The sequence below is a fragment of the Ooceraea biroi genome, chromosome 7 (genome assembly GCF_003672135.1).
Source record: "Ooceraea biroi isolate clonal line C1 chromosome 7, Obir_v5.4, whole genome shotgun sequence".
Classification (NCBI taxonomy): Eukaryota; Metazoa; Arthropoda; class Insecta; order Hymenoptera; family Formicidae; genus Ooceraea; species Ooceraea biroi.
Window position 1 is genome coordinate 12,643,715 of NC_039512.1, and position 18,456 is coordinate 12,662,170.

General features: G+C 37.8%; 1 protein-coding gene and 1 long non-coding RNA gene across 6 annotated transcripts in view; one reads left to right on the forward strand and one right to left on the reverse strand.

Moving 5' to 3' along the window:
- Positions 1 to 18,456, reverse strand: part of LOC105279737 (inactive rhomboid protein 1) — a 54,220-nt gene that overhangs the window by 10,558 nt on the left and 25,206 nt on the right. For all 5 annotated transcript variants that reach the window (XM_011339718.3, XM_011339717.3, XM_026971541.1 and 2 more), the window contains exons 6-9: positions 17,856 to 18,350; positions 2,309 to 2,647; positions 1,752 to 1,938; positions 1,488 to 1,577 (exon numbers count right to left, since the gene is read on the reverse strand). In XM_011339718.3, the coding sequence (XP_011338020.2) occupies positions 1,488 to 1,577; positions 1,752 to 1,938; positions 2,309 to 2,647; positions 17,856 to 18,350 (1,111 nt within the window). The remainder of the gene's footprint in view (positions 1 to 1,487; positions 1,578 to 1,751; positions 1,939 to 2,308; positions 2,648 to 17,855; positions 18,351 to 18,456) is intronic.
- LOC113562332 lies at positions 6,338 to 14,721 on the forward strand. The gene is made up of 2 exons (XR_003406856.1): positions 6,338 to 8,914; positions 12,154 to 14,721. It is a non-coding gene; the product is annotated as an uncharacterized LOC113562332 (long non-coding RNA).

Below are 18,456 nucleotides of genomic sequence, written 5' to 3' on the forward strand. Positions count from 1 at the left end.
CGCTGAAAAGCAGCGTTGAACGTCGACACTGGAACGTCGACGCTGGAAATTCGACGCTGAATCTATTGGCGCACTATTGGCGCGATTTGATCACGTGACCTGTTTTGACGCTAAAAATGAGCGTCGAGCGTCAGCATGAAAAAGCACCTTTACACAATAATTTTATAGTGTCGAGAAAAAGAAAAATCAAATTCTGAACAGTCGATTACATAATCGACAAAATTAGTTGCAAGCAACCATTCTGTTAAACTTGAAATCGACGCGATATTTTCTAGCGATGATATCTTCGTACGTAAAATATTTTAATGGGCCATCGTGTATGTGAAAGACACACATTTCTCGGACGATACACGCTACCCTGTGTTGTCCTGCTTGTTCGAGTTAAGTGGTAAGTTTTGAAATATGGTCGACAGCCTGCAGTACAGGGAGAAGCATTGCACAATGCCTACATGTAATACGGTGGCCGTTCACATAGCCAATTAAAGTACTTAGCGCTTAAAACACAAATCTTATCGAAAATTAATAAATTAGTTTGACAACTGTTAAATTATTAAATAAATCAATTTATCATTATCTATACGTTATTTAACTGCATACAGTAAAGACTATTATATAATGTTAGACGATAGCTGAAGAAAACTGAAGAAAGAAAGAAACTGTTGGATAAAACTAATCCAACAGTTTCATCCAATTTGCAGAAGCATCATTATTCAGCTATTTTCGCCAAATATCATATAAACAGTACAATTTAAAATAAACAGCAAAATAATCGCGCAAATTATAAAATAGCTGGGTTATTCGAAGGTAAAATTTTATCTTTGCACAGCGAGCGCAAAGTTAGCGCGACCGGAAATAAGCCCTCCTCTGACATAAACTAAAACCAAAGTTACGTAATGGAGCAACGAGCGCGCGGGTCGCGCCACTTTTATGACTGGAATTACTCTACTTTGGCTAATATAAACTTTAAGGCTAATGTAACATAATTCAGCGAAGGTAGAGCGCATGACTGGCTAATTACATCGTGCGATTCGTCTACAAAGCCTGATAAATTCATCCGTAGATTAATCGAATTTATCAAGACTTTGTGAAGACGCTGACAAAGAAAAGATAAGATTATAAGCACACGGATCATTGATCGAGCAAGCCAAATTAATGGAATTAAATCTTTAAGTTTCAAATATGTCCAATTAAAAGATATTTAACGAATCGAGTAATTAACAAAAGTTTTAATTAATTATATTAGAAACAAATTAGACAGTATGATAAATCGTATACATAATCCATAATGTGTTTGACAGATTTAAAAATTATGATACTGTTAGTAAAATTATCTGTATAACGAAATGCTGTTCCATTACTATGAATGATATCTTCGAATAACTAATTTGTTAAACACATTATAATGTTTTGCGAAAGCAAGAAATAATCAAGGAAGATTTCAATACAACTAACACATTAAAGATAGCACAAATGAAACAAAGACTCACTTCGACGATGTAATGAAGGCCCGATAGCGTCATCCTCGCCACTGAATCTTTCCTCCGTACTGGTTGCTGCCATCGTCTGAGCGTGACACCCTGTGGATATTAAAATTTATGTAAAAATCTCGAATATAATCTACCAATATATTATAGTATTTCTCAGATCATTATAGCCTGCTATTACACGTCTCAACGTCTCAATTATCATCGAGTATGTCATCACATTTGCGTCACATGTAGCTCGTATCTTTAGAGGCGCAATGCACTCACTTCCGGTGTCTCACTCGTGTCGGGTACGTCCTTAGTGATGTCCGGATCCGGCGGCCGGTGTTCCGCTACCAGCGCGCCGTACTTCCTCGATGCCATGCGTCGCCGTCGGTCCAGCCATCTTTGCTTCTCCAAAGCCTCCGATTCCTCGTCGACCCCGAAGAACTGTGCCGTCTCGCGTCTGATGTAGCTGCAAAATTTAACAAGATTCCATAATTAATCAAATTCGTACAAATGAACTCAAATTTTAAAAATAAAATTAATAATATTATACACAAAATTACTGCATTGATAAAGAATGTAAAGACCGCTTTTACCATTGTATTGATTTGATAATTATATTGAAATTCGCCAATTAAAATTAACCAATCTTATTGTTATTTATATTTATAATTATTATTAATAATAATTTATTAATTATAAATTTATTAATTATTTATTAATTAATAATTAATAAATAATTATTATCTATATTAATAATATGTTATACATTTATTCAAATGTCTTGTCTAAGAATAAGATCGTACTGTCGTAATGCTCCAAATGCATCTCGTACTCACTTCCGGATAGCCTCGGTGCGGCTCTGATTCCTCCTCAGTCTCGGCCGTTGTGTCGCCGAGGCGCTCGCCGACGAGCTGCTGACCTGGACGACCGGTCGTGGGGCGCACGGCGCGGAGACGCTCCTGGCGACGCTCACACTTCCGGTACCAATGGCGACGCTGGAGGTAGCTTGCGGTATGGTCGTCGATGCTGTCGTCACCGACGTTGCTATCGCCGTAGTCGATGACGCTGCTGCGACGCCCACCGGATATATCCCGGTGCTCTGCGTCGCGTCATCCTCGCCGGTAGTTGACGATATCGTCGACGTGCCCGTCGTACCGGAACTCGGCGATGGTTGCCTGAAACCGGAAACAAAAAAGACGTTACTTTCGCCTGGCTCCATGCGAAATTTATGGCAAAAGTTTCTGTACGCGAAAGAGGAAATCGTGTTTTCTGCTGCGATCCTAACAGAAAATTTGGAAAATGATTATTCCAAAAGAGCCGAGGGGGTGGGGCAGTAGGGCGGAGAAGACCCAAGGGAAAATACGTGTTTATTGTTCGCCTATATTGATCGTCACAACAGCGTAGATTTTAATTCGCGAATGTAACAAGGCATTCGCAGCACGAAATATTCGCGCTTGGTTTTATTCTCGTCGTTGCGCGGAACTTTTTTTTTAATTTTTCATTTCTGCGTGATTGTGTTTATCCGTTAATTTTTTTCGCATCCGCGATCTCCGTTTTCAAGCAGCCGCGAATTTTCATCCGCGCTATTGGCACTGAAGGAATTTCCGTGCGGACGTTTTCAGTTCCGCTTGAAACAAATCGAGAGTGCTCTTCATCGTAGAGAGGAACTGCGATGCTAAATTCTCGAGAAACTTTTGTTTTATTCATTGCGAATTTTTCGGGGGACCATTATGACTAGGTATATATACATTGTTACTTCGTACGAAATTTCATTCGCGATGAAGACACACGCACGCGGGAAGATACTTCGCGGATACGCGAACGCGGCATAAGACGCAGTTTGAGCAGCCAAGATGATTTATACTCGTGCAAACAAAAAAGGAAAACTGCACCGGGAATTTTCACGACGTCACATTTTTCTCGGTGGCGGCAGCTGCATCCTTCGCTTGCATTCATTTAGGCAGCACCGGGGGAGTCAATATCGCGTGCATCAGGGGTAATTAATGGCAAGCCGCCCCTTCGTAGATGCGCTATCGTCGTTTTGCATCGGACGCACGTGCCATGTTAGTAATTTCCACGGGAGATCTTTTCCCCAGAAAATTGCGAATCCTTTTTTATCTGACAAAGCTAATTCAAAATAAATTGCATGAAAAATGCGATTAAGGGATTATCCGGTTTAAGCTTTTAAGCGCAGCTTTGACATTCACAGGGTAGAAACGCACCTTTGTGCTTATTACTGTCAGATAAAACATTGCAAATTTGGCAAAAGCCGGCGATTATTAAAATTTCGGAACAAACAAAAAACAAAGCGTTTAGCACAGGAAATATTACAATATGCGGCGATTCATTTCGTCGATAGAATTGAAGAAAATAACGATTAACGTTGCTTCTAAACCGAATGCAAACGCAGATACAAAAAAGAAGAAGGTGCGCCTAAGCGAAATTCACTGAAAGAATGTCGCGTCACGAAACCGTCTCATGAATAGATGAGAGAGAGATAGAATTGAGTAGCCGAGCTTGCAGCTTTCGTTCAACCTGAATGCACACGGAAGCGCATCAAAAAGCAATATTTCTAAGCGCTAATTTTCCAGATACGCTCCAAAACTTTATAGCTTTCACTCGCTATTATTCAACAAATATTTCAACTCTTTAATATATTTTTATTCAAATTTTAGATGACTGAATTACTTCGTTTATTTTCATGATAACTCATAAAAATCATCAATTAACATTGAAAATAAAATGGTTTGAACTTCATATTTGGTAATTATAAATCCATTGGTTTTTATTTAATGTTTAAAATTGATAGTTGGCGTACATTCTGCATATTTTTTATCATTATCCTCTGATTTACATATATACGATTAATTGCATTAACAAGAGTCCAATAAATCCGACAATTCTCAAATGTAATAAAATATTGGAAAAAGAGACAAATTCCACTTTTAACGTTCTGTGTACCACTTGTTAATAATTTTTCTATTATTCAGAAACTTTTTAGCGAAGGAAATTTTCATCGAAGAAATATTTCAATCGGAAGGAACGTAACACGCGGCAAGACCGTTTTGTACTTTCAGGTATTATATAAGCCGGGTGTTTAAGTTTCAACAGCATCTCGTTTCCGTTGGTCCCGCCGCCCTGCGTTACCTCGGTCGGAAATTAAGGACGTCGTAACGCGTCCGCTCGCCCAATTTCATTAGCCTGTTTTGGATTTGATAAGACGCAACCGCGGATTAATGCACAGGCCATGATAAATTGTATAGACAAATAAATGTGTTACAAATAAGAAGAAAAGCAGACAGAAGGTTCCACATTAAATTTATCCGAAAATATCATCTTTGTTTTACACGTGTGTTAAATACGCGTAACATTTCATTATAAAAAGTTAAATTAACTGTCATGAAATTTTAATTATTTTTGCAGTAAAGTAAAAAATATTTTTCAATTTTGTGCGTGCGAATTTTAGTGCGGATTTATCATTAAAGTGAATATACACAGTTGGAAATTTGTGTTTTCTTGTTAAAAAATATGCCGGTTAACATTTTTGTGTTAAATATTTCACACATTCATGTGTTAAATTAACATGTTGCTGTTGTGTTAATTCAACTCAAGTGTTAAATTTGTAAAACAACTAAAAAAAAGTGTAAAAATCACACATTGTGCACCTATTTTTACTTTTACACAATAGATATGTTCCGTATTATTAGTGACAAGTTGTATCTGTTAAAATTTACAGAAAACTATGTTGAGAGTAAAGATGTACGTAAAACCTTTTTTTCAAGTTAATTTTATCATTAAAAATATGTTGATTTTACACAAAATTTATTTCAAATTACTTCGCAGTTTGTATTCATTTTGGGTTAAAATATTAACATAATATTAGTGTCACCATTTAACATATCCATATTATGTTAAATTAACACAAAACTTTATGTGGACCGTTTGGGACATGTGATATCTGTTAAATTTAACACAAATTTTTCAACTGTGTATTATAACAGAAGTTAGGATAAAAAATCCCTATTAAAGTAATTGCGAGATAATTAAAGTACAATGGAATTTGATACATTTATTCGCGATAATCTGCAAATCGCTCATTTACGTGCGCAAACAAAGATCGGACTTGCCGTTAAAACACGTAAGAAATTTTAGCCGGCAAGTTCCGTCAGGCCACATCTTACTTCAGCGCTATAAGGAAGGTCCGGAGGAGTTAATTAATTTGATTTAAGGGGAACACGGCGTATTGCTGCAAGTGCTTTTACCCCTCTTGGCGCGTTCCAGTTACATTTTTTCTCAGTGTTGGCCCCGAGAAATTCTAAGAACACTTATTTTAGCTTTAGCCGCCCCTTGGTACAGCAACAATGGCTGCACTTTCCGAGAGCTAGTCCAGCTGGACCATTCTTACTGTATTTACCATCCTCTTTCTTCCTCGTCGCGTGTCTTGTTTTATAATAATCCCCAATGTTCTTACTTATCATCCCTGTATCCATTTCCCAATAATAGTCACACAAAAAACTTCAATTTAATGGCTGATCTGAATTCATCGTATTAATGAGCACGATTAGTCAATAAAACAGATTGGATAATAAAAGGAAGATCCAGTGGAAGTTTAATAGGAACTACAATAGAGTTCTGATTGAAAGAGATTGAGAATTTGATAAAGATTGGAATCGATTTGCTAGAACGAGATGGCGAAAAGAAATTTACGACGAATTGAAAGATTCGGAGGGCAAAGAAACTAATGAAGTCTAGACCAAATAGATTACCTTATAAATTAAAATAAATTCAGAAAAAATAAAGAATTGTCAGAAAAATCAAAATAACTAAAATACTGAAAAAAACCTAAAAACTGAAATTAATAGAAACTATAGAATTAATAAATAAAGATTAAAAATTAATATAAAATAAATTGTACGTAGATTTAAAAATAAATCATGCAACAGCAATGAAGATGAAAAGGAAGATAAACTAGACTATGAAAAAAGATAGATTCAAATGGAATCCAATAGGGACTATTAGATGTCAACGAACATCCAGAAACGACTTGAAAGAAACCGCGAGAAACTAGTCGGAGAGGAATCGGAGGCGACGGAGACTGGAAGGACAGAGAAAGATGAAATGATATAGAAAAGGGAAGGAAGGGGATGGTCATCTATGTCATTCGCGGAGAAAAGGCAGAGCTTACAGCGTGCTACCACCTATCAAGCAGTAAATGGTATAGCAATGGCCGGGTTGTTTTTCACGCGGGTGGATTTTACAACGCGAGATATTACTCTGCCCTTCCTCCCTCTCGCCGCATTTCTCCTCTTCCTTTCCTCACCACCACGCTACCGCCAAACATCCCGCCGACCTTACCAGGCAGGGTGTGGCCTCCATTCTGCAGCTTTTATACATTGCCTTTCACGTGTGCATCAGCGATACAGACGTACTTCACTCTCATCGCCTGTTCAACTCTCATTTTTAATTGCCGTTTTCGAGTCTCCGATAGGCAAGAAATAAATATTACATGATAATAATAAGTATATCACTATAAATAAAGGAACTAGAAAAATACTGTGCATGGTATTACCATGCAAGATGCGTTTGTTTTTCAACTTTTTTGGAGTCACGAAGAGACAATGCTAATTCTGGCTGGAAGATGGGTAGATAGGCCACCATTTCGATTAAAGCCGATCCGCGTTGAAAGTGAGCCGACATAAGCCGCAAATAATAATTACGATCGCGTGCAAGCCGGTTATTACGGAGAGCGCCGGAAACTGCTTCGGTTACTAATGATTATGTTCGTTTTTCAAGTACCATCCCCTAATGGCGCCACTTAATCAGAGCCACTTCGCCAGACTCGCTTCGCCGAACAATCGATCGAGCTTGCGATGTCAGAAAAGCATGAACGACACAAAAAAGTTACAATAGCAATTGCTTTCACTTGGGCTTAGTCCTTTTCGCGACTGCGAGATGTTAAAGGAATCGCATTTGTGCAATTTTGTACTTTATTGTCCGTACGTAACACGCTCAGACAAGCAGAAAAAGTTTATTCCACAAAATTGAGGGAAAGATGCATGAAACTAAATTTAATTGCATTCGTTTTTTCAAGAATGCATTGAATTGATATTGAAGGGAGTTTATGGGCGTGAAACGGACAAAATGATATATTTTTATGAACTCTTTTGAAGAAACTGACCGCCTAAATTTAATTTTCCCCCATATAAAGAAGATTTTAAAAAAGATATTTGAAAATTACCGCACACATTGTATCTTAAATCAAATAGAAAAGAAATTAAATCTAGCTGGCAGAATTCGCACCATTGTTGATCCCGCCAGGCAACAGAAGCTGTCTGGTTACCTCGGGGGTGAGAATTAGCGGTCGGTAACGAAAGAAACTTAATTCTGTTTGAATTACGATCGTCATTTTTTTTCTGTCATCAGCACGCGGGGACAAGAAGCCGATATAATTCAGCCTCGAAAATTGAAACTGGAAATTAACGGCGCGGCGCGCCGAAAGAGCGGCGAGCGGAAAAGTTTTACCATCGCGGAAATAAAAATCGCATCTGTCCGCACGCTATTCTGCCCCGCGATAATAAAATTTCTTGAAAAGGGCCGTGTACAGGCACATTAAAGTGCTCATCTCTTTTGAGCCGCAACTACAAAATTTTGCTAGCGGCATGACAACTCATATTTTTTTAAATACGATAAGCGAAATTTGCGGGAACGTATTAAAATAGAACAGACTGAAAAAGTCTGTCGGAGTGCTTCGAAATTGCTGCTCTCTGTACACTTTGGGTACAAAGGGGGTAGCGTGCACGTGCGCGTGTAAGACATACATACAGCTTCGCGCAAACATGGGCGCATACCCGAGCAAACGCATACGAGCTGCGATAACAAATGAACAGCGAGCATGCAAATTTGCGCTGTTAAAATTCAGAAAATGTTTACGCCACAACAAAATGCAAACGGAGCGCTCGCTGGTGCTGCACCTGCGTCTGACCTGCGTCTGATTTGTTCGCGAAACATGATACATCGTCGAGAGTTACAGAATAAGCTTATTTTTGCGTTCGCCGTTCGTTCGCCGTTCGTTCGCTCGACGTACACCCACATCTTAAGGCCTGTCTCTCTGTCTCTCTCTCCCGATGTTAACGACCTCGGCGATTGACTCGCGTGACCTGACCTAGAGTCCGCTTCGCATACGCTCGCGCCACTTCGGCTGTCTCCGGTGGTCGCGTTGGCACGGTGCTCGCACCGCTCGATACTTGCTCCTCGGTTACTAGTCAGTATTCGCTCGACCAGCGAGCTGTTAAGATAGGGGGAGTTTTGTCTTTCTGGATAAGGAGCAAAGAAGCCCACGAGAAACTCTCAATGCTAATCCTGCGGCAATTTGAAGATGCAATGAGGACTTAAAAATCTCCGATTATGTGAAGCAGCATGCTTGCGATGGATAGTGATGTTTTGTACGCATGTTAAGAGTTTGCAGGATAATATTAGAGAATCTAGAAGAATTACATACATTATACAAATGTTAGAGAAGTTTGACAATTTTTGGAAGAATTTTCAAATTTTTAGTAATGTAAAGCAAAATTGTTGAATGAGCAGTGATGTCTTTCGGACTGTTTTAGAAGACTATTTCTGAATATATATATAATACTTTAATTATATAAAAAAAAAATTAATAATATTATCTGTGAAAAATTATTAAATTACTCTGCAAACCTCAATTAGGTTCTTAATTCTTACGAAATGTTGCAAAATCTGACAGCAAAATGACATTCAGAGTGACTAACAGATTTCATATTTTATAAAGTAAATTATCTACATTATAAACGGAACAATCGATAACTATTTGTTCTTTTTTAAAATTATTATTAAAAGAAGGATAAGAATTTTTGGCAGAAAGTCAGTTTTGTAAACTATCAACTAAATGTTGCGGATGCAGAATAATTAGTGATTACCCGAAAGCCGAATCCACCCGTTCAATTATCCCGCATGCGAGCGTTACATTAACGGTGGCATAGCATTAGTTTCTCATACGCAAGATCCATTGTAAACGTCAGGCATTCGTAATAAATGCGCCACCATTAATTAATATAATGCCAGCGGCAATCGCCGTTATACCGCTCGTACTCTGTATCGATCCTAATTTCCAAAACGCATTCAATCTCAAATGCTGTTTAGCTTAACATAGTTTGCACACTGCGCGCAATTTGCGATAAAACTCAAATTCGCAGTTAGTGCGTGACAGACGCCGGAACAACTCAACGGACACCGCCACTTTATCCTCGTTACGAGGTTTTAGAATATCTTTAGTGAACCGATGTAAATTCTTTGAGTCATTATACTTGTTTTAGAAACAATAGGTACTATCTATTATATATTTATAAAAAAAATATATATATAGAGAGAGAGAAAGAGAGATCAGACATAATTAATATCTTATCGCTTTTCTCATAAAGGAAGTTATATCTTAAATTTGTAATTTTTTAATTAATTCTTCCTTTTTGGGAATAAAAACAGAATTGCATGTCCCATTGTCTTGATTTACATAATCGATATTATTATAGCCTAATATAATGCAGGAAATACAAAGACCGATACACTGATATGCATAAATGCAATGACGCTGCACTCGACCGATCTGATTAGTCTGTCACCAGATATTGACTACTTGCATGATCAATGCATCACGGTTTCATGCAAGATGGCTCATGTGCACTCGCGCAGGTGCGTCGCGACGCAATAAAGGCCGTCTCGCGCAAAACCCGCAATGATGTGAATAATGTCCGGCCCGCATGAATTTCAACTGGAGATTAAAGCCGCTGCTGGCACGAAATCGTTCTAGTCCGTTATAATGATGCCAGCGGTAACGCGATATTGGCAACGATATAGTTAGATACGATACGTTGTACTATCTCGGTTGCAACGGTATCATATTGCAGTCCCATGATTTTGCGACAATACAATTCACGTTGAAACGGCGATACGTTGATTTTATAATATCGCCTTATAAATTTTCCTCCCAATTATTAAACCATTAATGTTACGAGAGATTTAGTTTTCCAAAATTGATAATAATAATCGGAGAAATAAGATACGCTCTAAGCTGTTTCCGCCGAAAGTTATTTTTGTAGGAAATTGATATCGCACGATACGACGATATCGAGAATGAACTCGAGGAGACATCGCCATCGCTCGAATGTTCGTTGGCTTTCGCGCGGGCTTGCGAATCTGCGAGCTTCTGCTCCAGAATGCCAGGTATTCCAATCCATACCACCGGCGCACGAGCCCGGGCTCATGAAGTCGGGGAATCCCGTAATAAAAGCTGCCGTCATTCTCAAGATTGGGCCCAACATTGCCTACCTGACGGAGTATTATCATTCTCGCGAGCATCTCGCTGCCGTTTGCGACGGAGAAACAAAGAAACGAGAACTGTGTACACAAAGGAATTTTCTTCATGTCGAGAAGTATCTCTTTGCGAAGAAATCTTCACTTAGACCCTCGCTTATTGCCTAACGTAAAATATTGAGTCAAGCATACAAACAAGTCGATTTCAATTCTGTCTCAAGATCGATGCCGCAATCCATGAGCAGAAAGTGCGAGATATCTACACTTTCTCCCAAGATACATTGTACCTAAGTAGTACATATTCACTTTATCAACGGCGAAGGTGAATTATGAAGTTATAGACCTTGTACCCGGGGTGTCGGATAAAAGGGAAGACCGGAGGGATCTCCTGCGGGAACCTCCGAAGGAAGTTCGTCAAGTCTCAACGCTCCCCGGAGTTTTCCATACCGGCTCCTTCTCCCTCACTCGTCGCGCTTAAATATAGCAATAGCGAATGAATATTTAAGGGACAGTTTGCTGTCCGCGCCGCGTGCTTTCGGAGTCTGCTTTCGGATTCCGCTTCATCCGGCGAACTTTCCCTTAGGACGACTTGTCCTGCGAGAATCCCCGTTTCCTTTAGCACTTTAATCCTTTCGAGGCGCCCTGCGCTTTGTTCAGTCGGACGTATCTGATGCGTATCAATGCTTTCCGGTATGTAGCCGTACACAAAGATATTTTGCGAGATGTGACTCATCGATTATTCGCAAACGTGAAGTAGTCCGTGAAGCAGTTCTACCGTGCGATTAGTCACGTACAAGTGAAAAGTTACGTATGTTAAAAGTTGAAGAGAACATTAAATACAGCGGCATGTGTTTCGAATTTGGCGATCGTTTAAGTAGGTCACAAAATTGTCGAATTTGCGATAATCATCAAATAGTATCGAACACTGTCGTAAACAAGGATAGTAGTGGGCGTATCCTCTCGAAAAACAGCTCTCGGCCATGACGTAAAACAACCCCCCGATCCATTAAGGTTCTCTGGAAAGGGCAAAATACGAAGAATGTGTTTCGAGAGGGGATTAAATCTCTCTTCTCCTGTGCTTTCGGCCATTCTAAACACACATTTTCTTAGTAGTTTCTCTGCTGTGAAGTAAAAGTAACGCGAAGAAGGTGAAATTATCGAATATTAAGGTCCCTTGCAAGCTCTTTGTAAAATAAATATTTATAGTAATATAGAAATATCTCATATATTTATTTTATATCAACTATTCTATTTTTTTATCTTTTTTATCCATTTTTACATTTATCTATATTGGGATTTCAGAGAATGTCAGAATATCCACGTGACTTTATACATACTATGTTTCCAACAGATACTATCCTGGCGAAGAATCGAATCGCGATCTGCGATTCGGACCACAATCACGTGAGAATGTGACTTTCGGAGCGAGAGTGTGGTCGTATCCACAGATACCATGCGTCGCTTGCATAGTTTCGCACTAATGGAATTCAATAATTAGTCGCCGACTATAAAGTTTCTTGCAAGAATGGCGTATGTATTCCGCTTTAACTTCCAATGTTTTCAGTTACAATCCCCTTAACTTGCAACTTATTTGCTTGCTAAATTTTCTTGCTATTTATTTTTGCTTGCTATTTTATCTGTTAATTATTCTATCATTAACTGTTTTGATCTATAATTATAATAATTCCTAATATTATGTTAGAATAATTTGAATTAGGTAGCAACTATTTATACATATATTTATAACTATACTATTATATATGTAACTATGTACATGAACCGTTCACCAAGTTTGTTAAAATATTTTATTATTTAATTCTCAATATTCATTAGGATGAATTATTCATTTGGATTTCATATGGAGTATTCGCGAACAATTTAACGAATTTACGACAAGTATTCGTTATGAATTATTGATTCACTACAGGATATTAGTTAGTAATTAGTTATATATCGCTCATATAGTAATTAGACCATTTTATGAAAATTTGTTACAAATTATATTTGATATTTTAATCTATTTAATATTTAATTTCCGATATATGTTATTTGCCGTTCATTTTGCATAAATTTTGCTTGAAAATTCAACCTATCGATCATTTTTCATATTACTCTTTGCAGTTTCATGGCGTTTAAGAGTCATTATACTGCGATCTATGGCAAAAACCCGGCTTATTGTCATGAAAGAGTCACTGTAGGGGTGCATCAGTCGATGAAATTTTAATCCAATTAGAGCCACCGATCCTGCCATCCCCCTTTACTCTCGTCGCGTGCATTTCGAAGTTAAAATCAATAAGCATTGACTATGAAAACGAGCGCTTAAGGCAGCTCGGAAATAATGGCATTCATCGCTTTGATAATAGCAACAGAGGATAGTAGCCAAGGGGCGCACTGAGGTTTACGGATATATAATACGTAGGTAGATAAATTTATGTCTCCGATAAAGCTAGCTATTCTTCTTTAACCAACGATTTAGCAATTTTAGAAAAATATCATATTAATGTAAGAAAAGAATATGAACGAAAATATAATAGAACAAACACAACGTGTAACAAAGTTGCATAATAACATAAGAATAACGACGTAATATCAATCTACGTATATCGATAATTATTCTTGCAATAAAAGTTGATTTATTCAACAGTTGGATTAATAATATTTCATATATTAGTTAGCAGTTATTTAAGAACATAAATTATTAGATTATGTAAGTCAAATTTATGCGACAATAGTATTTTACGGATTTTCTTTTAGACTTACATCACGATCAGGATGACGTCAGCAAAGCGGGACTTGCGACTCTAATAGCAAGTATGCGTTGGCAAATTCAACACGATGCATGTCACTACATTACTTCAGCAAATCATAAATTGCTAAATTCTTATTCCACAAGTGATAATGTGTCGAAGATATCATATTGAAATGTTGACATATTGATAAGATAGCTTCCGCTGGAGATATCGATTAACACTGCAATTTATTTCACGCATCACTTCACAGTTTTGCAATTATAATATTATACGTTTGGTGCATTATTAATTACCTCCTTGCGTTAATTCATACATCAAACATCTAAAAACGGATATAAACGGAATTTACATATTCTATTGCATTAAAGTATTACTTTTAAACGCGATTGATTTCATGTGTCACTTCACAGTTTTGCAATTATAATATTATATTTAATGCATTATTAATTACCTCTTTGTGTTTTATACGTAATCAAACGTTTAAGAACAATTACAAACGGAATTTATGTATTCTGCTGCATTAAAAAGTATTATTTTTACACAAAGAAAAAAATAAGTTACATCCTCTCCGCGATAATATTTTATATTCAATTTTATATTTAAATTATATGCGATTTTTGTTAATTAATTTTGTTAATTAATCAAGTAAATGTTGCTGTCTATCCAATCCGGCTTTTAATTTTTGCACTACTTTTCATTTTAATCTTTCACTTTGTTACAATGCACACTTTGTTACAATACTCCAACCGTTTGTCGTTCACTATATTTCACGGTACATCACTGTGAGATAAAAAGGTTACGGGATTTCTATAGTAAAAATATTTAAATAATATCTTAGGACGAGTTCCAGCAGATGCTTCGCAAACAAAGATATGCCGTGCACTGAACAGACGCATGCGCCGCGTCACGTCGCACGTGGCTGTGGTGGCCGTCAGCTGTTGGGCGTCAACAAGTCCCGCTAGAAATGGTAGGAGTCTGTTACCAACGGAGAATCACGACCCACTGTCTGCAAGTCGATAGAAGAAAGAACCTGGCCAAGAAAATAGAGGGAAATTGCGGAAAAACGAGAGCCAGATGAGGAAGGAGGAGAAGAAAGAACTTCTTGGTCTGAGCCAAAAAGTTAAGGGGAAGAGAGAAGAAAGAGGAGAATGTGAGATGAGGAGGAGGAAGAAAGAGAAGCGACGTGGGTAAAATATGGGGACAGGAGCAAGAAAAGAAGAGAAATATAAAGATAGAACGAGAAAGATGAGAAGGGAGATGAGAGGAGAGGAAAGGCAATGACGGAGAAAAAAAAAGATTGCTGACTAACGAAGACTTCTTACGCAATTCGAACGTTTTCTAGAAAAAGACACATTATACCATGTCTGCGCGCATATGTACATCTATAGTATATGTTCAGCATATACATGTAGACGCAATATAAAAGTAGAAGAAAAGACTATTCTCATACGCGTGCGCGTGCGCGAGTTTGAAGGCTCGCCTTTCACTTGCTGAAGAGATTAGAACGTTTACTCAACGTAAGCACGATAGTGATTCGTAAAATCATTTTTATACGGACTCTTATTGCTGAAAGTTTTAGGTAAATTGTTAAGAAATAAATTAATGTCACAAAATTAAACGAAAAAAGACGAATTTATTTTATGTAAGCTGATTCAGCAGCGTAAGTTCAGCATTTTTATTAAATTATAAATTATGCGTATTGCAATTCTTACACGCGGTAAGTTAATTTATCTTTCTACAGCACCGCGTTAATTAAATCTGCTAATTAAAACCAGCGATTGTTAACAGAATCGTTAAGAAGAAACATTATCCTTCCAATTAACCGCTTGATTATTTTATTCTCATAAATATATCTCCTATGTAAAACATTCAATAAACACACAGTTTTATCACAACATAAGATAAAAATATTTCAAAAAATTATAAAACACGAAAATTTGCCGAAAACTGAAAAGTAAACAATAATCCATATGTGTTTCATAAGAAAACGATAAGATTTTCCGGTTAAACGGTTTTGGAGCAACGTATTTACATACGTGATTATGAATATTTGACATAAAAATTTTATAATAATTTCCATAGATTGTTCAGAGAGAGAGATAGAGAAAGATAGTTTTCCGCAAATTGCAACTGTCTCCTTGCTATTATATATTTTGGCAATAATCGATTTTGCACGTGAGGTAATGCATGAGCAACAATATTTTAAGAGGATATAGGTGATGATGGGATCTAATAGGATTTCGTGGTTCACGCAGATTTCGCTAAAAGCCTCTAAACCAGCGGGTTACAATTGCATTATCTAATGCATTATTATGCAATCTGCGCGAAGTCGAGAGTAGATTCGCGTAAATTTTATTTATTACACGACTGTTCACAATGCATTACGCATAATGATGGAAATAAATATTCTCCATTCGCCTAAGGATTATGCCAGACATTATTTCGACGTTTCTCGCGATCTGCTGCATTAACTTGTACAGAAATGTGTATATAAAAATGATATTAATTTTACCGCCAGTTCCTTCCGCCATTCTGCTGTTTTAAACTCTAATTTATTTGCTCTACTTCCACCGTACCAATCGTCAAACTTCCTCCATCTAGAACCACCTTTTATAGTTTTAGTCTTAAAAGGATCGCAGGCAAGAGGCGCACGAATTGTTCCGAGTTTACGACAAAAGACGAAGGGGTAGTTTCCCCAAGTTCCGCCTTCGAAATCTATTCCCGAAGAAAACACGGGGGTGGACCCTAAAGAAAGGAACCCAAAAAGCAATGAGAGATATCCTCGAGAATATGTGTCCATTCCTCTTTCAACCCGAGATTTATTCTACAAAATCAAGTTCTTTGTATATACACATATGCACATATCTCGTTACGTGATTTTCATAATTATACAATTTACATGTGATGTGCCTCCGTAAATGAAAGCCATTTTGAATAAAGAAAAATACAGCATGCTCTTCTAACATGCATTGTGTAAAAAGATGCTGGATTAAGAAAGTATTTGTATAATAAATACAAAATTAGTACATCTTGTATCTATACACACATTTTCTGAAAATGTACAAATTTATATATAGTATCTAACGTGTTATTCTATAAATGATTTTAGTCTCGCGTCAGCAATTTTTGTCATCGCAATTATTAAAAACGAGAGAGATGAGTGCGAGGAGAAACAACAACGGCAAAATGAAGACAACAAGGAGAAAATCGTTAATTGAAGCTGACATGGCGACGGCCGGCGTCAGATTGCAATTTCGTGCGACGAGGCCAGTTAAACTCGCGAGCACGACATAATTACCGAAGTTACCAGCGGTTCGTGGAACATTGTCGTCGCTAATGCAAGACAATGCCCGGACGCTTCCCTTACGACTACCGGGTCATTCGTCTACCCCTACTTCCTTTCATTCTGGACCATCCGCTCTTGCTCCTGCGAGCAGATCGTACTGAGGAGCTATCTAGATTATTTCGAATGAAATTTGAATTAAGCGACGCACTGCGGAAATGCACCAATTGCACAAAGATCAATTTTGGGAAAATCATATCCAGAGATAATCGTTCACGTTTTTCGAAAATAATTCATTCATATTCTTACAACAGAAACTTTTAAGCGCTTTTAGAATTTTTTATTTAAATATTATAGGCGACAGATTATAAAATTTTAATGCAATTTCTAAGGTACCAATATTTTGAATATTTTTGTTTAGACTAAGGACAGTAATATTAATTAATAATTATTTTTGTTTAGAGGAATAGCCAGCGATCAAATTCAAGAAGGAAGTGAAAAAGGTGCTGTTAGACCAAAATCTCTTAATGGTCACCCCCATAAATAACATTTATCCCTCGATTAAATTAAGGCGTTGTTCCATTCTACTTCACGAGCTTTATTATACCGACGTGTTATTACACGTGCGCATATGCATCTCCGAAGCTACCTCTTCGGTTTCTATAATAATCCCCAGGTTACACGCGCAAGCTCTCAACACAAACTATCGCTTTCGCTTGCAAACAATATTTTATGTATTTTATGTGCAATATGTACATTTAACCAAATTTTATAATAGATTATTTTATTTATTAATAAATTATTATTTAGAATATTACATATTCTATGTATTATCATATTATTATATTCATATATATTATTCTCTGACTTATAAAATTAAAAAAACCTAGAGGGATATCTTTCCTTTCTAATTTGTGATAATTTTTTATTTGATAATTATATTTTCAACGATTCTAATTATACTTTACGTAATTATAATATATTTTAATTATAATAGTATAATTTCACACAAGTACTCACCACGACGAAGTCTGCGTAGATATCGCCGGAAGCGTTCCAGGTGGCAGGGACCTCCTCATCTGGCAGCAGGCTCTAGCATTGGTGGACGCGTCTCCGCAACAGCCGACCGAGTTCGCGCACGCATGACGGTTGACACCGGCTGTCGTAGTGGTTGTCACCCCACCAACGGTGGCGGCGACGGCGGCACCGAATTCGACCGCGGACGCACGCACTTTGGGCCTCAACAATGGCGACGTCGCAAACGTCTCGCGCTGATTGGACGTCGTGCTGCTGGAACTGCTGGACCCGGGACTGCCGCCCAATCGACCGGACGTGGTGTACGCGAACCCGCGGAACCGGAAATGCGTCTGGTACGGATAACCGGCGGGCGGCGGTAGCCGGTAATGGTGATGAAAGCCAAGGTCGCGACGCATGTATGGATCGCCTGGATCGCTGGCGGGCACGTATCGATCAGTCGGTGTGTGCGCCGCGGGTGGTACGTACCTGTCCACGTACCTGGACAATCGTAGAAATCAGACATTGAAATTCCATTTGATCAGAAATAGATCGTGAGAATTCGATTTACGAGCTTTTAATTGAGGATAAATCATATCCGTCGACA